Source organism: Bolinopsis microptera, chromosome 1 (genome assembly GCF_026151205.1).
Source record: "Bolinopsis microptera isolate Bmic1 chromosome 1, MBARI_Bmic_1.0, whole genome shotgun sequence".
Classification (NCBI taxonomy): Eukaryota; Metazoa; Ctenophora; class Tentaculata; order Lobata; family Bolinopsidae; genus Bolinopsis; species Bolinopsis microptera.
The window spans coordinates 15,898,501-15,922,200 of record NC_087072.1 but is presented as its reverse complement, the minus strand read 5'-3'; the positions used below and the strand labels follow the sequence as shown (position 1 = coordinate 15,922,200).

The following is a 23,700-nucleotide window of genomic DNA, read 5'->3' as shown; positions in this document are numbered from 1 at the left end:
TCATCAATTATTTGTGAATTAATGGGAAAATGGAGTTAACCTCCTTTACTTCCCGATACCGGATAATCCTGAAACTTGAACAAAACTTTGGGGGGGGGTCCAACCCGATCATTTCCGATCATTCCGATCCCGATTTTGGCCTCATCAACCCTCATATCGGAAAAATCGGGAAAATTTAAATCTTTCCTCTGAGGTTTCTAGGCGATATAGGTAGCTATTTCTGTACTTAAATATGACAAGAAATCGATTGGTGGTGGTCCCAGAACCCCAAAATGGTTTCTAGTTCCAAACAAGAATCGTTTCGTCCGAAAAACAACACACTGTCGTATCAACTCTTGTTTGACAGAAACATCCACCCCGGTCCACAATTGAAAGAGGTACGGTTGGTAATAACAATAGTAACAAATAGGGAACGCTTTAGTAACTTTTGATTTAAATTGTCTCCACAATTTGTAACAGGCTATCTGCAGAAATGGGTAGCACGGTTAATGACCATTGACCATGGTCCTTTCTCAAACTTCCAATCCTCAGTTAGATACAAAGAATAGTCTACACAATTTTAAATAAAATTAAAAGAAAGGAGGAGGAGGAGAAGGAGGAAGACTGAGGAGGAGGAGGACTGACGAGGAGGAGAAGGACCGAGAAGGACAGAGGAGGAGGAGGAGGACTGAAGAGGAGGAGGACTGAAGAGGAGAGGGAGGACTGAGGAAGAGGAGCAGGATTGGTGAGGAGGAAGAGGAGGACTGAGGACGGGGAGGAGGAGGACTAAGAGAACGCGAGGGCTAAGGACGAAAAGGACTGAGGACGAGGACGAGAGCGAGGACTGAGAAGGAGGACTGATAAGAAAGAGAAGGAGGAGGAGGAGGAGGACTGAGGATGAGGAGGAGGAGAAGGAGGACTGGGGGAGGACTGAGGAGGAGGACTGAGGACTGAGGAGAAGGAGGACTGAGGAGAACAGAGGAGGACCAGGACGAGGACTAGGAGGATGAGGACGAGGACTAAGGACGAGGACTAGGAGGATGAGGACGAGGACTAAGGACGATGAGGATGAGGACGATGACTAAGGACATGAAGAGGACGACTGAGGAGGAGGACTGATTAGGAGGAGAAGGAAGAGGAGAAGGAGGAGGAGGGTGAGGAGGAGAACTGAGGAGGAGGAGGAGGAGAAGGAGGAAGACTGAGGAGAAAGAGGAGGACTGGGGAGGAGGAGAAGGACCGATGAGGACTGAGGAGGAGGAGAAGGACCGAGGAGGACTGAGGAGGAGGAGGACTGAGGAGGAGGAGGACTGAAGAGGAGAGGGAGGACTGAGGAAGAGGAGCAGCTGATTGGTGAGGAGGAGGAGGACTAAGGAGGAGGAGGACTGAGGAGGAGGACGAGAGCGAGGACGAGGAGGAAGACTGAAGAGGAGGACTGATAAGAAGGAGAAGGACGAGGACTGAGGAGGAGGACTGATGATGAGGAGGAGGAGAAGGAGGACTGGGGGAGGACTGAGGAAGAGGTGGACTTGTTGAGGACTGAGGAGGAGGACTGATAAGAAGGAGAAGGACGAGGACTGAGGAGGAGGACTGATGATGAGGAGGAGAAGGAGGACTGGGGGAGGACTGAGGAAGAGGAGGACTTGGGGAGGACTGAGGAGGAGGAGGACTGGGGGAGGACTGAGGAGGATGATGAGGAGGAGGACTGAGGATGAGAAGGAGGAGAAGGAGGACTGGCGGAGGACTGATGAGGAGGTGGACTGGGGGAGGAGGACTTAGGAGTAGGAGGAGAAAGAGGAGAAGGAGGAAAAGGAGGAGAAGGAGGAGGAGGACTGAGGAGGAGGAGGAGGACTTAGGAGGAGGAGGAGAATAAGGAGAAGGAGAAGGAGGACTGAGGAGGAGAAGGAGGAGGACTGAGGAGGAGAAGGACTGAGGAGGAGGACGAGGAGGATGAGGACGAGGAGGAGGAGGAGGAGGAGGACTGACGAGTAGGAGGAGGACTGGGGAATGAGGAGGAGGAGGACTGAGGAGGAATAAGATGAGCGCTGAGGAAGAGGACTGAAGTCTGAAGAGGATGAGGAAGAGGAGGAGGACTGAGGAGTAGGACTGAGGAGGAGGAGGAGGACTAAGGAGAAGGATGAGGAGGATGAGGAGGAGGAGGACTGAGGACGAAGACTAAGGAGGACGAAGACTAAGGACGAGGACTAGGAGGATGAGGACAAGGGTTAAGGAAGAGGAGGAGGACGACTGAGGAGGAGGACTGATTAGGAGAAGAAGGAAGAGCCCGAAGAGGAGGATGAGGAGGAGGACTGAGGACGAGGACGACTAGTGTAGGACTGAGGATGAGGACTGATGAGGAGAAGGAGGAGGAGGACTGAGGAGGACGATGAGGAAGAGGAGACTGAGGAGGAGGAGGAGGACTGTTGAGGAGGAGGAGGAGGATGATAAGGAGGAGGACTGAGGAGGACTGAGGAGGACTGAGGAGGAAGACTGAGGAGGACGAGGACTAAGGACGAGGAGGAGGAGGAGGACTGATTAGGAGAAGAAGAAAGCGGAGAAGGAGGAGGAGGATGAGGCTAGGAGGAGGAGAAGGAGAATAATGAGGAGGAGGACTGGGGGAGGACTGAGGAGGAGGATAAGGAGGAGGAGGACTATGGATGAGGATGAGGACGAGGACGATTGTGAGGAGGACAGAGGATGAGGACTGATGAGGAGGAGAAGGAGGAGGATGAGGAGGAGGAGGACTGGGGAGGACTGAGGAGGAAGAGGAGGATGACTGAGGAGGAGGATGAGGAGGAGGACTCAGAAGGAGGACTCAGGAGGTGGACGAGGATGAGGAGGAGGACTCAGGAGGAGGATGATGACTATGAGGAGGACTCAGGAGGACTGATGGGGAGGAGAAGGAGGAGGAGGATGAGGAGGGGAAATGAGGAGGAGAAATGAGGAGGAGGAGGAGGAGAAGGAGAAGGAGGAGGACTGGGAGTAGGACTGAGGAGGAGGAGGGGACTGAGGAGCAGGGTGAGGAGGACTGAGGAGAAGGACGAGGACGAGGAGTCAGGAAGAGGACTGAAGAGAACTGAGGAGGAGAAGGACTCAGGAGGAGGAGGAAGACTTAGGAGGAGGAGGAGGACTGATGAGAAGGAGGAGGAAGACTAGGGAGGAGGAGGACATGTAAATGTTTTGTCTGTTTTTGTCCGTTTTTGTTCGCCCTACTTTTTTTCCGTTTTGAAAATATAGGGTACCGAACGGACACAAAACATGATCCCCCAGCCAAGCATGTGTTACGATACAAATGTACTTGACTACTACTGGTATACATTTAAGGTGCAGTGTACTAGTGATATCATGGTATGTTTAAAGACCGGACCACAAAATATAACCCGGTACCTAGTGTTGTACTAATACATAATAACAAGTAACAGGGATAAAATTAATGAGCAGAAACAATCCGACAATCGATGTCACGTCAAAAGGCCAAAGCACTCGGGTCTGGGAGTACATGACAACTCCAACTAGTAGTGAGCATACTAATAACAGTAATAAGCCCCTGCAGTGGAAAAACACATAAAACATACTATTGGAATGTCCAATTGGTTTGTTTTCATATAACAATATAGCATATGTAGGGGTTCTGGTTGAATTATATCACTTCTGAGAGGTTTTAGAGATCGATTCTGTAAATTTCTCAATTTTCCGATTTTTCCGATTTTTCCGATTCCGATTTTGGCCTCATCAACCCTCATATCGGACATCGGGTTGGACCCCCCCCCCCCCCCCCCAAACTTTGTAGTCAATTTGTTCAAGTACTAGAAGCTCTGCAAAATTTCAGATCTCAAATTTAATATTTACATAGTTTTTAGGCACCTAAACATGACGATTTTAGGGTTTTACAGAATTTCGTATAACAGTGCTGAATGGCGCGTATTTAGCACAAATTTAATAAACACTTTAACATGACTATTTCTTATTCCTGAGGATGTCACCATTGTACCTTCACACAGACATCGAACGCTGTAAGAAGATGACGATCAGACCTCGTTAATTTTAAAATTAAATGAAAATAATATTTTGAACTAACTAAAAATAAACCTTCTGAACGATCCCTCTGAGCGATATTAATGACAAATATTTAAACTGAGTAAAAGAGGTATAAATGTCCACGGTCGTGCTTAGACTAGACTGTATGTGTAGTTATGAGTTATATGATTGAGAGAATAATGCAAAGTAAGTGCATCCGTTACTACAATAAAATACAATTCCAGCACATGGCCACATATGACATATATCAGTCTGAAAATTTAAGGAATGCAGACCAGAGAAAGGACTTAATCAACAGATCCAACATCTACTGACTTACTATTATGATTATACATTTCTCTTTGGGAATATATGCCAGATTGGAGACCCAGTCGGAGAATAGTTACACACTTAAACGGTATAAACTTATGAGATTATGAATGCTCAATTCTTTGTGGCGTTGGCCCGTTAGGTGATGATCATTGCCGCTTTCACCATAAGTTATGTAATTGTGAACATTTTCTGGGAACTGATTTACCACAAGCATTTCCGTATAAAACACTTTACAAATTTCTTTGTGCCTTTAAAATGAAGGCACCAAGGAGCTCTATTGTCAAAAGGGGGTGAACTTGAATGAAAATTCAAAATTGTGGTGAACTCCTAAACGCTCAGTGTATGGTCTCCATAAACGAACCAATTACAAATGAGACAGTATAGAATAATAGACCACAAAATTAGTTAAATATTACTAAATTACTAAATATTATTAAATTGTAATCAATTAACTTGCTTACATTGTTTTACCAAACTTTCTAGTAATAATATGACTCAACAACTTATTAACCTGCTAGATCTATTCTCCAGAGGATATGATCCCACTCGATTACATCTGACCCTCTCAAGATCTACCTCTTCTTCATTTTCCAAAGTCGAGGCTCTAATACTTTTTACATATTGTGGGGAAGTTCTTCCCAAGTGCATGGGAGTTGTGGCACGTATTTCATCTTCTTCACAGATGATAGCGGTGGATATCATAGACGTGGCACTCGTCATGGCAGCAGTCTCTCTTGAAGTCTCTTCTTCTGAAGTTAAAGCCTCTCTTGTCCTGTTGTTAACCTGTTCGGTTGGAGTCCAGCCTTTTGACAAACACTCTAGGACTCAGGGTAAGACTTGCGAGGATAGATCTTGTAATCTTAAAGTTAACAGTTTCCCAAACGGTAGGATTGCTCTGGAAGCTGAGCGGTGTTTGTTTGCATGTCGATCAATAAACTATAACAGACACGTCTAAAAGTGAAATGTGCACGGTAATCTCTAGGCAATGATCATAATGCAGTAAATCGGTTAGCGGATAAATCATTTCCTGGTTCGGTGCTATTAAATCTCCTAAACCAGCCGCGGCTACGTTAAAAGTTCGCAATTTGACGTTGTAATTCATCATCACTATCATTACTCCTAAAAACGTTGGGCATCAAATTGACCACCACTGATGTTTGAATGATTTCCACTCAAGAGTTGATGCAGAGAGATGGATGTTTTAGGTTCTTGGTGAGATCTCATTATCATTTGTTGCTGCGGTGTAAAAAAACTAAACACAAACTCTCAATATTCTTCTGTAACCATTACGTATCGTATTTGCTTTCTCCTTAAAATCTTGATGACACAAAATGTCCACCACACCTCTGCAAAGGCTAGGCGTGTGAATATCTCCCACGTGGTGTAGGGGCTAAACTGGTTGATCACAAAAGTTCAATCACCATGGTCCGGAGTAGATGCATCACGGTGACATCAGCGCCTTTGTATCCTTGACACACCACATGCCCCTTCTTTGAGTGCACGTAATCAATGTCGTTTAGACTTATGACAAGTCGTATCATCGATCTTGTCACTCTCTAATCTGAGTGCTTCACAAAAATGCGAGTGTTTAGATCCACTGTCAATGGTTTGTGTCAAGACTCCGCGTTCGAAAAAATTCAGAGTCTATCTATGCCGATATTTATCTACACTGCTGTCTAGGCTACTCGTTAGTCGGCCTATTTTAGCTTGATATCGATTTCGAAATTTATAAATCTTTATACAGCCTAAATCTTTCTCCGGTTCGCGGAAACAATTGATCAATTAAAGTTCGAATCATCCACATTTTCGGCGATCCACCACAATTATACATTCCAGAGCTTAGATAATGACATAACGAGGGCAGTCCAGCTTCTTCAACTGTTGTCTAATAATTACATGCCACATAATTGTGTACCGGGCAAGGCTCACGCTGTAGGCCAGTACTACAGCTCGGGGAGATCGTACAGTAACACTCTTAATTTTTAGTTACGCAATATTCTGGTAAGCATTTCTCTAAGAGTCATGCTCTAAGTTTCTTGGGCTTTAGACATCTACACACAATTGCCGCAGAGTTTAGTTCCCGCCGTTTTTAGCCCCCTTTTTGTGAGCCCCCGCAGACTTTGTCATGAGCGAGACGGAGTTAGTCATGAGCGGTAAACCCCTGGAAGTAGTGGCTAAACCCCCTGAAGTAGTGGTTAAACCCCCAGAAGTGGAGGACAATAGGAGTAAGTTGGAGCAGCAGTCCTCTCAAGGGCCAGCATTATGTGCAGAGCATCCTGGTCCTGGTCTGGATGTTACTGTCTCCGTGTTTACTGGTGCGTTGTGTTTGCTGCATTTCAGGGTCTATCCTTATATCCTATGGTGCTTCATGTCCTTTAGAGTCTAGAGCTAAATATCCTAGTGTGTACAAGCATTACTTCCTATAGAGCTAAATATCCTAGTGTTTGCTGCTGTAGTAGGAAACAGGTGGGATTGCATGTGCTCTAACGTGATAATGGGTATATGAGAGTATGAGAGCAGTGCAGCACCAGCTCGGTTGCACACCGTCACTTATGTTCCAAGTAAAGCACGTGTGTGGCTCGACAGACTGCACACTTGTCTGTGTTATCTATGTAATGTTTACTATCTTGGGTGCCGGTGTAGGGAGATAAGACTTTTCTTTGTAATATTGAACTATAGTTGCAGCATTTTGTAGTACGTTGTTTTCGGAGTCATTGCATTCTTTTTATTCTTCTTATTAATTGTCTATAGAAAGGTCTTCTTGATTAATAAGCCATCGTCTTGAGCAGGTCTTTTTTGTTGTGAAACCCACTTTACCTCCTTCTTTGAGGCTTTGTTGGTTAACCGTGTTGTGAAAGCCTATGTACAGTCCCAATTTGTATTTTCAGAAAAATATGCACTATTTCTTTATGACTGTATTTGTTGCGAATAATGATTATTTTTGGAAACGACAAATTTTAAAATAGGTTTTCTGTAATCTCGTGGCGAAGCATGCATATGTGTGACCCCTGAAACCTTGGATTAAACTATAAAGCCCTATATTTCAAAAGCGTACCCTTAAACATCAGGTGATATGAACACAAAGGTGGCTAAGGACAGTAAAACAGCGAAAGATAAGGCTGCCAAAGGGACCGCTAATTCTGGTGGCAAGGGGACCTCGAATAAAGTAACTACGAATGGGGCGGGGATCAGAAAGGCGGGAAGCAAGAGCAAACTTAACGATCTCAATGGTGGTAAGTTTTGGTTTAGAATATGGGTTACATCAAATTACATTTTGAAGGATAAAGTTTATACCAAGTTAGTATACACGGTTCATGTATTATTAATGACTCACTTAAATGTGGATGATGAATATTTAATATACCAAGTTCAGTTGAATAGTTCCGTTGAATAGTTCAGTTGTTACTAATGGCTCTAGTAAATATATTTAATAATTATATTCCACCTGTATTCGTGTCTCAAAATATCGATTAGTACAATAAGATCATGACTGACTTAAGGCGGCTTCAGGATTCGAATCAAAAGATGTTAATACCGTTTTATATAACTAACATTGAGCCATTTTGATGGCGGTGAATTGCAGAGGTTACAGTAACCATCAACCGGCACATACCACGCACATTTCTAATTGATACAAATCTTTCGGTTTCTATTTATCTGCATGCACTGTTTCGATCCTACAGGTATTATAGGTTCCTACAATTGCCTTCATCCATTATTTATCATAATAAACTATCTTATGATTATGATCATGGTTTAATGGTTACGAACGTCAGACTGCAGTAGTGTACATATTAGAGCAAACAACCGAACGGGTTCAAGAGCTGGCTATGAACCGGCTCTGAACCGACTATCGCTACAGCTTAATCGGCTAATATAGCTAGTTGTTGAACAACTGCTTCAGTTTCAATGCTTGAGCATTGAGCAACTATCCGTTTTCTCATAAGTTATCTTTAACTGACAGTGATGTGACATCTACTATAATAGCGATAAGTCATATGTAATATGTTTAAATTGTTCATTGTACACTTTGTAACTAGACAGAACAATGCTCACAAGTAAAATAGCTTGAAAAGCAACATGGCCACAAGGAAATAATTCTATAATTGCTCCGATTGCTTCACACATGAACTAGTTTATTAAGCTTTTTATACTTTATTATAATAAATGTCCCACGCCGATTTTCACAGGGCAGTTAAACCATTAAATATCAAATTTTCACATTTTGTCACGAATAATTAGTCCACTCAGTCTAGTGAAATGCATGACTCAGTCACTATGAAATCCTCTTCCCGAATAACGATTTTCAGAGCGCATATCGTTTGATATCTTGTGAAAATAGGCCCAGATGCTGATCTTATTGTATCACAACTTATTAAAACTTATTAAAACCCATCTGAACTATGGGATGTGTTGAGTATAATTCCTCAAGCATCATCATTGAAACGTAATCTGATTCCACCACGTACGATATATTCTACCTGTATTTCTCATATAATATTGAGACAAAGCCACGTATCGTATAATATTATGACGCAGTGAAACTATATGCGGCGTGTCTGCACCTAATTGATCTGACGATACTAACGTCAAAATCGGTGCTTTATCTATAGAGTTTAGAATATCATTCTTTGCCACATGACGTAAACCTGAATACACCTCATTCAATACACATAGTTAGCTAGTTATTCAGGTCACGTGACACGACTACCTCCCACGTGACACGATTTCAGCCCACGTGGCACGTGACAAGACTCACTCAATTCAACACTCGGTCTCACAAGGAGGATATGTACTGAACTCTCATTTTCTCACATTCTGAACAGTAAGTGAGTAAGACTCTATCAGTGTGTGGCTGATCACCTGCGTCACAATGAAATATATTCTCCGAGAAGAGAGAAGAAGAGAGGCCAGTCATTTGCTGCTGCTCTCTCGAATCCGCTGCTTATATTACCTAGGGTCCCAGGTATAGATGAGCTGCATGCTAGTGGTACATGTGCGAGTATGTGTACTCTCCACTTCTTCTCTCACCAGGGTATATATATTATCAAGCCTCGTTAAGAAGTTTCATTTACATTATATATACTGGAGAGTACTGTACTACCCGTGCTCATTTCCCGGTGGAGACTGGATGACTAAGATTACTACTTACGATGTTAGAATCTTGGGGCTGTTCAATAGAGCGATCTTGAATAAATCATAGTCACCCTAGCCAAGAGCTCGTGCTAAAAGACCACTGTTCTGCAAGATCTAAGGGGTCGTTTGCCTTTGCTGGATCCCAATATTATAATAGACGGCAAGGCTCTCGAAACATTAACCATAAGTAGCTAAATGGTAGGCAGGCTGTTCATGTTTCCATCTCAAATCTTCAAATAAACAGTGCTGCTTTAAAAAGTTTACAATTTTATACATCGTTAATCGTTATCTATATTTAAATACAGTCTTTGATAGACCTTGCTTTGTGAACATTACCACTCTAGATTACCAGACGTCATGCACATTTATACCCGATCATTATAGTTACAATACTCTTTGTACGAGAGGACTTGGATCAAACTCAGCGTTCACTGCCAGAGTAATCTTCTAAAGGTTTAGTCAGATCCAGGTCGTCAGTATACTGTGTCGTGTGTGTACCTGCCTCTATAATCAGATAAACTGATAATAAGTTACTTATAGTTTGTTACGTTTGTTAACGTCCACCACCATGCCGATATAAAACCACAGACCGCTTACCCGGCAACCACTCGTTACTGAACGGTAAGCGATCGTCTGTCTCCGGTAGTTATAATCTGCTTACTATATATAGTACTACATCAGTTCCTGGAGAGCTGTCAGAAGCAGTGATGTGGATTGTGGTTTAAATTGTTACTTAGGTCTACGTTTAGGTCTAATTCTAGGTTTACTTTGGATAATGTTTGCGGTTTCTCAATTTGAGGACTTTCGAATATGGATAATGGTTGCGGTTTCTCAATTTGAGGACTTGCATATTTGCTTCATCGTTTGTTCTACTTCTAGAATATAGATGCTTGTTTGTGATTTTGATGTAGAATTTCTACAGTTTTGATTGTTTTCGTTGTCACGCCGATTTTCGATTTAGCGACATTTTTTGCCAATAGAAACTACTGAAAAAGGAATGTACGAGACTTACATAGAAATGAATGTGTTTTCAATATTCATTAGTCATTACCTTATCATTGCCAAGCGGGGACGCTTGACTATAAATTAAATGTTTTCAACATCGTGCTTATGAGCTAGGGACCCTCCCTCTGCAGTAAGGCATGCTGTTTATTACAAATACTTAGCCTTGCCCACCGGCCAATGTCGAGATCCTGATTCCTGGCAAAAAGTAATTTCTTTCGACCCAGGTGGCGGTTAAAGTTAATTGATTGATGCATCTTAGTGTACACTGTACTAGCATAAGTGCATCTTATTTCATATTATTTCCTAATTACTCTAGTCTATGTCCATACCACTTCCATTCACAGAGTGTTTTCTAATATCTCTTGAAAGAACTAATAGTTGTAGAGAGTAAACGTCTATTGGGAAACAAACTTATATTTTCTCCCCCACAAATTGCCAATCTACATTGTATATTATACAATGTAGCCTGGATGTCTGCATCCAGGCTTAACTTAGAGTAGACAGGACCTAATCAGTGGGTTACACTTTTCTCATTCCAATAACACCCTCCTCATACAAGCGTTTACTTCAAAATCACATGTAATCAATATAGTCACCTGTCAACCTCCAACTCGCATTACAAAGAGCATGACGTCAAAGGTTCGATCTCAGTCGTATTCAACTTGATGTAAGTGGAACCCTGGACAGAAAGTCGAATAGTTGATGACTGAGAGGATAAATGTGAAGTCTAGGTGACCTCACATGCTCCTGAAAGCCATGTACATCAGTCTTCATTGCCTCATTCGTTCATTGTCCGTTGGAATTACTATGATCCAAATCTGGGGATGGCCGGCTAGTTAATCCCTGTAATACCGAGCAATACTCTTAATTTCTTGTAGCTAATAGTTGTGTTGTTGTAATTTAATTGTCCTGATTTGAAGTTTGTGGTTGATATTATATCGAGATCCTCATCCGCCAATCAGATGACGATCCTGAGAAAGTCTCAATCTAAATTTTGGGAGGCTATTAATAATGCAACAAGTGAGTAGACATTATGTTCTGACAATTAACTAAAGTAGAGATGAGTAGAAGACGGTCGAGGACAACCACTTCCACTGTGATGGTTCCCAATTTGGGGCAAAATCGAAAAATTTCCCGCCAAGGGTCGAGTGAGGGAATTTCGGGGATTCCAAGATCAGGTATGAGTTCTCTACTGGTAGAGTAGAAAATTAAGCTGGGTAAATAGCGATCTGAGTAGCCCGACACTTAAAATAAAGCAATCCAGGTCGAATTGCTATCAGAGCTATACAACGTGTTATTCTTTTAGTTTTTGTCGAGAATTTCACGATATGCTGTTCAGAAGAGTTCTAAACAATTCTATCATGCATGGTAGAGTTGTCATTTCATTAAAAGTAAATAATTTCTTCGTTTGTTTTTAATTTGACATTCTGTCTCGAAGTCCTGCAAGGGTTACTTCACGGGGTTATCAAATAAATTCTAACTGTATCTTCCCCTAGAGGGTGGAAGCGACAAGTTAAGATCCCCCAACAAGCCAGCAGGAGGGTCCCTGACCTCCGCAGTGATAGATGTCGAGTACCTGCCTCTAGCTGTGGACCTGTGTCATTGGGTAGCCGAACAGACTCAGACCTGCTTGGAGATCGAGCAGTTCGTCTCGGTAAGTTTTTTGGCGTACCTCAAGGTAGCATTCTCACACCATAGTTAGTAAAGATAAATGCGGCTGAAATTAGCAATTAAAAAGTTGCAAAACTTTGTTAACGTTTATCTTTTCAGTGCATGCAAGATGGAATCGTCCTGTGCAGACTGGTGAATGCCATCAGTAAACTAAGATGTGAAAGATATGGGGAGCCTTTCAAACTAGTGCACTTTAGGGAAAACATCGGGAATAGTGTCTTCTTTGCTCGCATAAACATTGAGACTTTCATAAGGTAATCACTAATCAGAGGCAATAGTTGTTTTGCCAAGAGTCGACAGTTCGAATTATTAACGTTGATATTCTCAATTTAACCATGCTTAGACCTATTCTATTTTACCCCGTAAGATCACTTTGAAACTCACTTAATCGATTAATTAGTTAATACTAACACATCCTGTTCTAAGGTGGAGCAAGAATTTCGGTGTGACAGACACTTGCTCTGTAAGCGATCTAGTCGACCTCAAGGACATCATGCAGGCTTTGAACAACGTTTACAACGTGGCAAGAAAGTGTGCTGAACTCGGACTACCCCATCCTCCATCTGTAGCTCTAGAGGTTTGGATAACAAATTTGATTTGCTATTCTGGTGAAGGGTGAATCCCATTTTCTATTTTATAATTTATATTTATAATATGCATTAAATGCAACCTAGACCTACAGTATTGAAACGTATTTTTGTTTAACTACCTGAGTAGACAGTAGTACAAGATATTCCATATTTCAGCTGGAGCACAGTATGAGGTACAATGACATCGTGGGGTTATTTGACCCTGATCATGGGCCACTCAGCAAAGAGGAGACAGCTGCCAAAGTTGGTCTCATTAACATAATCAATAATCGCGGACTTGGAGCTCTAAGGTAAATTATAACCTTCTTAGTAGGCTAAAATTCATCTCCATGTAATATGTAGTTAGTGAGGTAAAACCAGTTAACATTAGAAGGCAGGCCTGGACCAAGTCCCCGAGTCTACCACCACTTAGAAGAACAATTGAGAGGAGAGCCTAGCCGGCCCCAAATTTCTTATACTTATAGCTTCCCCAGCATAACTCTAAATGAGTACTTAATATTCAAATGATGAGTGCCCACGTCAGGATTTTGAGTGTGTAAGGCTGTAACTGGCATACTCACATTTGCTATATTGTAGAAATTGTACTTACACCTCTGTGCGCTTGCTAGGAGTGACTCTACACTCGTTGAGCAGCTAGGAAACTGGAGGAAGAGACTGGTAGGAAAGTGGGCTGGAACGGAAATTAAACCACCGACACCGGAACCCCTTCCTCCGACGCCAACCCCACCTCCAACACCTCCACCTATTCTGTAAGTACTGAAACGCACTTTTAATGAATGAACTTATTTTAATTATCGATATAAAGTCATTTGACGATCATTCAATAAGAAGATATACATTTTAAGAATATTTGGCATAACTTTCGGTCAGTTAGGAATTGCTCACATAGTACGTAAGCCAGTTTAGAAGGGATGGGATTTTTAAATCCTTGCAAAAGTGCAACAATCTGGCTTACGTATTTTATGAACGATCCCTAATAATAATAATATAAAGCGACAAAAAACTAAACTCTCGTTGATCCCATACTGGTTAACCAGTTTATTAAGGACAGTTAACATGACTGTTCTTAATCAGTTAAGTTAACATAACCAAGCTTTTTGAGTCAAAAATTTAGTAAATTATTATCTTATTTTCCAAAGAGTAAAAAAGGCTGTGGTTATTCAAACCCCCCTGGACTCACCACCGTAAGAGCCTTGCTGACAATCATACGGGAATTGTCACTCATTTCTTATTTAATGCCTGACGATTCATCATGCGGTGATGGTCAAAGCTTAGTTGTAGTGAACGCTGAACTTAGTCGTACTGAACGTACGTTCCAATCATTTTGTAGTGAACGTTTGTGAACGTTAGTGAACGTTAGTCAATATTTTGTGATGCTGTCAACGTTAGGGTGCGCTATGAACTCTCCCTGAAGTTGAGATATTTTACGTTAGGGTGCACTATGAACTCTCTTTGAGGTTGAGATATTTAACGTTAGGGTGCGCTATGAACTCTCCCTGAAGTTGAGATATTCAACGTTAGGGTGCGCTATGAACTCTCTTTGAGGTTGAGATATTTAACGTTAGGGTGCGCTATGAACTCTCCCTGAGGTTGAGATATTTAACGTTAGGGTGCGCTATGAACTCTCCTTGAGGTTGAGATATTTAACGTTAGGGTGCGCTATGAACTCTCCTTGAGGTTGAGATATTTAACGTTAGGGTGCGCTATGATTATGAACTCTCCCTGAGGTTGAAATATTTAACGTTAGGGTGCGCTATGAACTCTCCTTGAAGTTGAGATATTTAACGTTAGGGTGCGCTATGAACTCTCCCTGAAGTTGAGATATTTAACATTAGGGTGCACTATGAACTCTCCCTGAGGTTGAAATTTTATAAGAGGTCGTACAGCATGTGTTTTTAATATGTTTTCAACATACCCAAAGTCAAATTTATGGTTGATTTCGGGGAGAACCCCTCGCCCGGTTACACTGTTACAGGTCACTCCATTTCTTCAAACTAAGTCGCTTGCAATAAATTAAGTTACGACGGAGTTGTTTGAAACTAAATATTATACAATTAATGGCGTAATTACATTGTGACAGATGCAACCCTCCCTTGCGGGTTATTTAAATAAAAATTTAATACTTTCCAGAGAGCCGAAACCCATAAATTTCCGACCAGTGCAAGTGGGCGGTAAGATAGTGCCAAAGATATTTAACAAGGGTGATTTAACGAAAAATTTGAATTCATTTGAAACGTAAGTGGTCCGTACCGCTCTTTGTAGAACGATTTTAATTACGGCAATTGTTTCATTTTAAGAAAGAGTTACAGGAGTACAGAGGAAAATTGTGCATTTAACGATTATAATTTGAATCATTTCAATCGTGCTCACTGCTCAATGGGAATTTCAATCAATAATTTTATCTGGCTAGCAAATTAAAAGATAAAACACCTGGCAGCACACAAATATAAAAGTAAGAGACAATGCCCATAAATCAGTTGCCAGAAAATATCGTTTTTCATCAAGTTGTGCACCAACTAATCTTTCCTCATCCTTTGATACCATCATGGCCACCAGCCAACTCCTAACCATATCAGGTAAACGTAAATTCATTATAAAGTCAAATGTTCGCAAAAAACCAACCCAAAATTTAGATTGTATCATGAACCTTAGCTATTGCTTAATTCTGATCTTAGTTGTAGTGAACGCTGAACTTAGTCGTACTGAACGTACGTTCCAATCATTTTGTAGTGAACGTTTGTGAACGTTAGTGAACGTTAGTCAATATTTTGATAATTTTTCCGATAGTTTTTAACTTTAGATGGATACAATGAGATAAAACCATGTTGTCGGAATTAGACAGTAAATAAACAATAATGAATAAAAATAAGTCACTAGTATAGCAAATAGTAATGAAATTATTGCTCCTTAATTCGTGAATTGTTCATAAGACGCAAACTTGCGTTAACATAAATAAGGTCTCGCTGCTTGTCAACTGTGAGGCGGTTTCTTTTTTTGTTTATCACCCAGTCGTACAAGCTCCAATTCGTCTCACAGGGTGAGGCTGATGTCGATTGCGACAGCGCTTTCATTGCAAAACTCTGTAATTCGGGTACCTCGCAACCGAAGTTGCTCCACCAAGAGACTGGATCGTCAGAATCTTGGCTAAAACTTGAGGCAGCGTCAGTAGAGAATAAGCCTCTTTTTTCTCGGTAGAACGTGTACTGCGAAATTATCTTCTTCTTTGTTGCGCCGTCACACCACGTGTCCATGACATCTAGAAACTCCTTCCAGACATCCTGATTCGTGTGCTGATCATATCCCTGATAAGCCGGGTGAGCACAAAACCCTACTGAATGTAGGGGGAATGGAGCTCGAGCCACCTTTTGTTGGCAAGACTAACCATATCACTTTTATGGTTTCTATTGCGGAAAGCAAAATTTGCTAACTTTAAGGTGAACAGATAATATTTGTAATAAATTACACCGATGAAACCAACAGGAATCTTAAGAATCAAAAAATCATCAAAAAACGAGGTCCAAGATTTTCAAAATCGAATAAAAATTTTTTAAAGGCCTATCTCAAAATTCTGTCTGGCTCATCTCTTCTAAATGATCCTTAGAACATATACTGAAAGTTTCAGGGTAATTGCTCAAAAAATGTAGGAGAAAATGGATTTTTAGACTCGATTTTCAGGGCACGCGATCAAAAATCGCTCGCGCAATACAATTACCACACACGCACTGACCTTTCACCGGCAATAATTTCGGCTAGGAACGATATTTTTCCACGGCATCAAAAGCATCTGATAAATATTACTCCCCTCTATCAGAAACAACTAACTAAAAAGTCGATTTTGAGAAAATTTCCATAAGACTCCCCTGCCCCCATAATACAGTCAAGTCGGCTATAGACAATTGTCTTACACGTTATCAATATGTCCTAGTTAATAAAGGACGATGGGTTGAGCAAATTATTAATCATTAAGTATTTTAATTGTATTATCATAAAAAGTATATATTTTCATTACCTAAATATGCAAAAGTTAACTGGAAATTTCATTTGTCAAAAAAAGTAGAGCCATTTACTTTCCACACACTATTTTCAACTCACCCTGTATTGTCTGAAAATCTAAGCAAGACCATTATCGGCTCGAGAATTGAGCATAAACAGTCGACTTCTATCCAGAAATCGGGGTCAAACACTAAATCTTTAGCGCACTCAAACAAATTCTTGTATGCATTACTTTTATTGCTAACAGACTCAGTAAGGGTTGGATCAATATAAGTCTTAATCAAAGTATCCTTGGAACCCTTCAGTCTCTCTAACATAATAAACTGGGTGGCAAACCGAGTTTCCCCTGGTTTTAGCAAATTGACAAGAGAATGGGTTCTTAACGTTTTTAGAATCATGTCGTGATTCTTCACATTTGTAACTATTTTGTTACAATTCGACAATGTCTCCTTGGTCCAGCTCAACTTCCCGACATCCTCGGCAAGTAGATCGAACTGGTGGGTTACACAGCATGATCGTATGATGTGTTCATAATCAGCTTCGCTTAAGCGTCGTAGAGATTTATTGACATTTGGATTGTCTGTTACAACGTGGCAAATCCTGTCGGCAAGTGGCAATGGAAACGCTAGTACTTTGCCGGATAATTGGGCTATGTCCGGCATTTTAATTTCATTATAGCAATTAACGTTCCTTATGTTCCGAACGTTAAAATCTTTTAGCGAACGCGTTCACAAACTATTTTTAGTGAACGTTCCGTACGTTCACTACAACTAAGGGTCAAAGGCAAAAAAAGCACAACTTTTGATTTTGCTATTAAATCAAAAAGCTGCACAGCTACAAAATAGCTAAATATGTGGGTGATTTAATTATAGTAAAGTTTAACTATTATATTAAACGATGACGCCTAATATTAATATAGCTATTTTATTTCTTCAGCGAAGCTAAAATGGGGCCATGGGACAACGAGGAGATTGTTTGCTTGATAGAGCTCTACAGGCACCAGATTGATGAATTTGGAGACGACCACATTGACTTCCAGGTTAATAAAGTTTCTCCTTCGTAGAAAATCAAACTTCACAAATCGATGATTGCATATATGTATTCAAATAAATAAACTTAAAACCCTGACTTGGTTTTCAACCTGCAGTTGCTGTCCAAGAACTTCTCGAAGAGGTTCAAACACAGGACACCCCACCAGTGCTGGGATAAGATGTACCAGCTGATAGAGAGATACCAGTGCGACAGATCTGCTAACAGGTACTAACAAGACCAAAAATCAAGAGTTCCCACAGTCAGACAACGAATGAGTTAAAAAGTTTCAAACAAAATCTTTATAACATCATTGGTAAAATATTTTCGGACATCTTCAGTGCCTAATAAAGATAAGGGTTAATACTCCAATTATATCAGATAAGGTACTAATAAGGCCCGTTTGCAAACTGTATTCCACTCTCTTTTTCTTTTTTAATTCAGTAGAACATCATATGTTGGTTAAAATTCTCTTCTTTTGGATCATTAGCAAACATACTTCAATATTTGTATATTATACATTTAAATATTCAACTATGTTTGTTAATGATTCAAAAAAAGAAAATTAACGAAGTGAGTGCCTAGAAATTATGTTCTCATGCATTATATTATATGTGCATGAGAACATAATTTCTAGTCAAACAGGCTTGTCATATTTCTTAATGAACCTTAGTCCAACCCGAACATGAACACTGAAATTCCTAATTAATTGAGACAATTTCACTACAGTCGCACTGAACTAACGTAAATGAAGTTCAATTAAGCTGAGGGAACAATGGGAGTTGCAACTAAATCCAGTCTTCAGTTTCTATGCGTAGTCCATAAATGCAGCCACAGGATATTTTCAGGTCATGTGATTGATTAAGAGGAGACAGCTTTATTTATGAGAGGATGCCTCCTCATTATGAAATACCTTGTTTATATCACAGCTCCAGCTGCTCAAGCATATTCATTTGCTTAGATAGAAATTCACTTGGTTTTACATCATTTTCTGTAGTACTCTGTGAGAAATGGCTTCGAAAATTCCAAAGCCCAAAACCAGTGCACCCCACACGGTCACTACGGTGGATTTTAAACCAGGCTCCCTGCCTGTTTCTAGGTATCTGCTCATTTTCACCAAATTAATCTGTGCTATTCAAATACCCTATTAGTCTCCCTCTATCCAGGTTCATCTGTCTGCCTTCTCTTACTGTTTGACTGGAGAGAGAAGCAGAAAACGCTGGTTCTAGTTGGAGAACCAGCAATTTGATCAGATAGCCATTTTATTGTTAGACCAACCTTTGTAACATAATTCCATTTTTAAACTTAAAACACACCGTCTCCCCCACCCAGGTTGTTCAAGAGGAAGGTATGTTCGGGACCTCACCACGACCAACTGCATCTGACACTAGGAGACACGGACCTGGCCAAGCATCTGAACGCTGTCTACACTGGCATGTCTCATGGCAAGGCTCCTTCTATCCCCTCCTACATTGAGTGTAAGTGTGATTTAGTGTGGAATTTAGCTTTTTGTGCCGTGGGAATACTTAATATTTTTTGTTATTTGTGCCTTTTTTGAAATTAACTTGTGATCTTCACATGTCGATTTTATCTGCGAAATATATATATATTGTATCGTGTTGATTGTTTAAGTTGATCTGATATTGTCAGTTTTAGTTCTCAAAACATCTTAAGGCATTTAGCAAATTGGTAAACTATGACACCGAAATAGGGACATTTTGAGAAGTTATAAATAGTTTTGAATTAAGAGGCTTGTACTTTTTACATTAGTCCAACCTTATGACAATTTAGTACACTGTTAGTAGGTTTCTTAATCTTAGTCTTGGGCTTCTTACGCTTAGCATCATGTACAGAACGTTTCTGTCTAAATGTAAATTCCTACACTGGTAAAGATTAGCCGCCCCACCTAGCTCATTAGTAGCAGAACAGTTCCTGGATGCAGCTAGGGTTAGTATTTCCACTAGCATGCACCCGTCAAGCCAGGTTGATGCCAATCTTAGAATAGAAGCAATAGAACCCAGTGTACTCAGGGTCTTTGGACGAATCACTTACAATAGCTGAATAGCTACCACATTAATGAGTCAGTAGGTGGCTTTGTTAAAGTCCACCACTAAAAGAAGGTCATTTCTCTAGAATACATCAAGAGCCTTCAAACGCTCGGCGAGGAGCTTTGACTTAAAATAAAAATGTTATTTAGATTTAAGAACTTCCAGAGGTCTTGCTGGCTCCGTTTACGCTCATCACTCACTGCCCTCACGTGTAATCTTCGTGTCAGTACTCAGCTCAAAGGAGAATCCGTAGTTCACTATTCATGTTATTCATAAGCGTCCTTGAAGAACATGAAGACCATGCCACTTAGTTGAACGAGATCATTGATGCACTAGAACATAGAAGCACTATTTTATAAAACAGGAAATGATCAGAGTAATTGATCGTTCATTAGCAAATCAGTCTTATCTTAGTCTTAAAATACAGCTACAAGTTATAACTTTTATATCTATAAATAGAATTATCTTCATTAATAGACAAGCTTCACGACCGCGCAAGCTTACTGAGTAAGTAACTCTCGACGCGGATCTCATACATAATGCAGTAGTGGCCTATTGTGCGGTATCGTCCGAACTGTACCGAACTCTTACTGTGGACCCAGCTCATAAGGATCTCCACCTCGGAGGAATTATTGCATATAATCAAGAGGCGGGGGATCCCTCCATTCTCTGAGGGGTGTAAGCCCTTCCTGTCATTAGCATCGGTCTCAGCAAGAGGGAGCCGCTATAAATCGCTTATCTCATTATTCGGCGATTAGACTCAGAGACTGAGAGAGAGAGAGAGCAGAAGAGAGTGAGAGTGAGAGAGAGAGCGTGTTCTCGTAGTACAGTATCAGTATAGCTCTGGAAGCGGCTGTCTGCGTGTGTAAAGCTGATTTCGCTTGTTGTTACAGTTTCAACTTGGAGCGTGAGTAGGAGCTTAGTCCCTGAACAGCGTGCTCGACACAAGATCATTAATTTGAGAGATAATTACTCGAGCTTGTCTTCTTTTGTCAAAGAACCCCCACTCTATTTCACGTTTGATAAGTTTGCCATGTACTGAGCTCTATAGTCTCCAGAAAATGAGACCCATCATTTATGCAACTTGGAGCAAGAACGGGGAGAAGGAGAAGGTAGAGTCACACCCTCCCCCACCTTCACCTCCCACCAAGAGTTCCCCGCCCAGCGCATGTTTTAGACGGCGTACCCCTGCCGCCAACTCCTTCCGGGCTCATGAGCCTAAAAGTAAACGATCAGGTACTTTTCCTTCTACTCAGTATTTAGATGGAGAATTGTTTTTACGTCTTCTCTGTAGTACCGTCAGTAGAGTGTAGCTTTGTATTTTAGTAAATATGTTTGAAATACGCAAACCAAGAGTCTGCTTATTATCATACGCTTAATATCATACTCATAATAGGCAGCATGAACTGCGACTCAAGTACCAGCGATCTACATCTAGAATGCTATCAGTAAAACGTTTTAAAGCAAGTTTCCGTCTAATCTATTAAGTACAGTGAGTTTACTGACATATTATCGCAGGTGATGCCGGAGAGAAAGCGGAAGCTGAGAAGTCAGGAAAAGAGCAGATCGCTGAACAAACTGTCATCCTCAGAAGTATCAAGTAGGTTACCATGGTTACCATAAATCAGAGATTTATATGTACAAACCAACAGCCCAACAATACTTTGTAGTGGTTTTCGGGTTTCATTTCAACATATGAAATAAAACAGAGTTTTTTTTTTGGTATCCCAGTTCTCACTCATATTAAACGATATCATTGAAAATGTACATTGTCGGTGTAAAGTACGCTAAAAATCCCATCATTTCAGTGACAATCTGATCGCATTAAAAGAACAGACAGAGAGAAACGCCACTACGAACGCAGCCGTTCTCGTCTTGCTGACCCACGTTCTGAAGGGGGAAAGTCTGGAAAACGGAGATAGAGCAGCTTCCGAAGCAGCATCCCAAGCAGCTTCCCTGCTTTCAAATTCTAACGTAAGGAGCTAGACCAGCAAACATGTGCTGAGCTCACTTATCAATGATCAACGCTGTGCCCTTGTTTCAGCATGAGGACATGATATCATAAAACTGATTTGCTAATTGATGCATACAGCTCAATGCGAGATGATGCTTAATATCACTATTACAATCAGGGACATGTTCATTAAAAAGATGATCTCAAAAATCGCAAATTGCTGCTCTGCTAAAGACTGTTTAATTTTAAGCACGGGGGATACCTTTTAAACCTTTTTCGTCTTAATAAGCATGGTCACTGGACAATTTATTGTATCGCATGACCATTGCGCATGGTCTTATTAAGTTTCGTCCAAAATGCGAAAATTGGAAACGGAATTTAAGAAATTAGAGCCTGATTTTAGCAGGGCAGTGTGGAGAAGATTCCAGCAGCGGTAGACAGCGACTCCAAGAGCCTTGCGTCCGATGCTGATATCCCAGAAAAGATTTCCGAATGCAGCGAGAATGAATCAGCTGGTGTTACTGTTGATGCCTAATTTTATCACAATTACAATTTTTCAATTCAGTTTTAGATGCCTGTAATCTTTGTGTAGTGACAAATATTGTACAAACTGTAAATATACTGTGTTACACAGTGTGTATCTTATGTGCTCCCAATCTTATGTGCTTCGCCTTATTATTACCGGTATTATTATTTATGCTGAAAAATCTTTGCAAATGAGACTTGACGGATTTTACTTTAAGAATTGGAAAAGGTTTTGACTTAATTACTTTACCAAATTAATTTTTTGTCTTCCAACGGTTTACTGTGGGAATGTCTTTTGAGGTATTATGTTTGAGTGACTATCACACTTTTTAAATATATTCATCATTCATGTTGATATAATCATAATTATCAATTAAAAACTACATGATATTTTAGTTTCAATATTGAGCGGTCATAATTTCCCAAATCTCCGAGGATATGTCCTTTTGTTGGTGAGAAAAAGTAAAAATGTCATGTAACTGATGTGCAATGCAGATAAATTGATAAAAAGATAGGTACAATTTAACCATCACTATTATAATAATATATCTCACGTTAAACTCATAACGGAACTCATTAAACTAATATAATACTGACACTAAACAACTGCACTTTGGTTAGAAAAGTGAATACCGAACAGTTAGTTTATACCTGTCAGGCCAATTTAATTTTAAACTATTAAACAAACTTTTACTCTAGTAGCAGAGAGGAGTTGAGTGTGCACTTCGATGTCCACAATTTCTGACCACACAGGGTCCTTCATTAGGTCGTTCTAAACCAAAATCACCTAGGTACCCAATTTGTGTCGCTAGTCCTAGTGCTACAGGGCATATTTTCTAAATTGCCCTCAGTCGCGAATGGGGATTTTTGTATTTTGGCCCCTGAAGATCGTAGAGGCTTCATTTTTAGCTTAAAATGACCGCAATGGGCATGTTTATATACAACTTATGAATCAATATGTGGTCTAAAATTGTTTGTTTCCGAGATATCTGCAAAAAACTAATTTTAAGCTCAGGCGTAGGCACAAATTTCATCACATTTGTATCTCAGCTTCTGAAGGTCTTAGAGACTCAAACTTTAGCTTAAAATGACCGCAATGCACATGTTTATATTGACACTATAAAGGTCATATAAAGGCCCAAAATGCTTACTTTTGGGAAAAATCCAGAAAAACTGATTTTCACTGGGGCGAGTGAAAATAATCTACTCTAGAGGCTAATTGAAATCGAGTATGCAGTTTGGTGTCTACAACTTTCCTAGAAACCAGGTCCTTTGTAAGGTCATTCTGGATCAGAATTGATAAGGTACACAATTTCTATCAGTAGTTCCAACAATAGGGGGGAAATTTATAAATTACCCTCAGGCGCAAATATATGACTTTTGTATCTCGGCTTCTGAACGTTGTAGGGGCCTCTCTTTTAGC

The 23,700-nt window shown here is 40.6% G+C and overlaps 1 protein-coding gene across 6 annotated transcripts; it reads left to right on the top strand.

The window, feature by feature from the left end:
- Positions 1–6,273: 6,273 nt before the first annotated feature.
- LOC134819349 (uncharacterized) lies at positions 6,274–22,665 on the top strand. Of its 6 annotated transcripts, none has more exons than XM_063829273.1 (13): positions 6,274–6,551; positions 7,395–7,559; positions 11,964–12,121; positions 12,238–12,392; positions 12,565–12,715; positions 12,885–13,018; positions 13,337–13,477; positions 17,658–17,760; positions 17,869–17,978; positions 19,083–19,228; positions 21,317–21,398; positions 21,607–21,772; positions 22,156–22,665. In XM_063829273.1, the coding sequence occupies exons 1-13, from the start codon at positions 6,452–6,454 to the stop codon at positions 22,285–22,287; spliced, it is 1,743 nt and encodes a 580-aa protein (XP_063685343.1). In that variant the 5' UTR covers positions 6,274–6,451; the 3' UTR covers positions 22,288–22,665. The 6 variants fall into 6 exon arrangements, with proteins under 6 accessions (XP_063685343.1, XP_063685352.1, XP_063685359.1 ...); XM_063829282.1 differs by lacking the exon at positions 6,274–6,551 and adding an exon at positions 13,868–13,912 and having other exon boundaries at positions 7,399–7,559; XM_063829289.1 differs by lacking the exon at positions 6,274–6,551 and adding an exon at positions 13,868–13,912 and having other exon boundaries at positions 7,399–7,559; positions 22,159–22,387.
- The last annotated feature ends 1,035 nt before the right edge of the window (positions 22,666–23,700 follow it).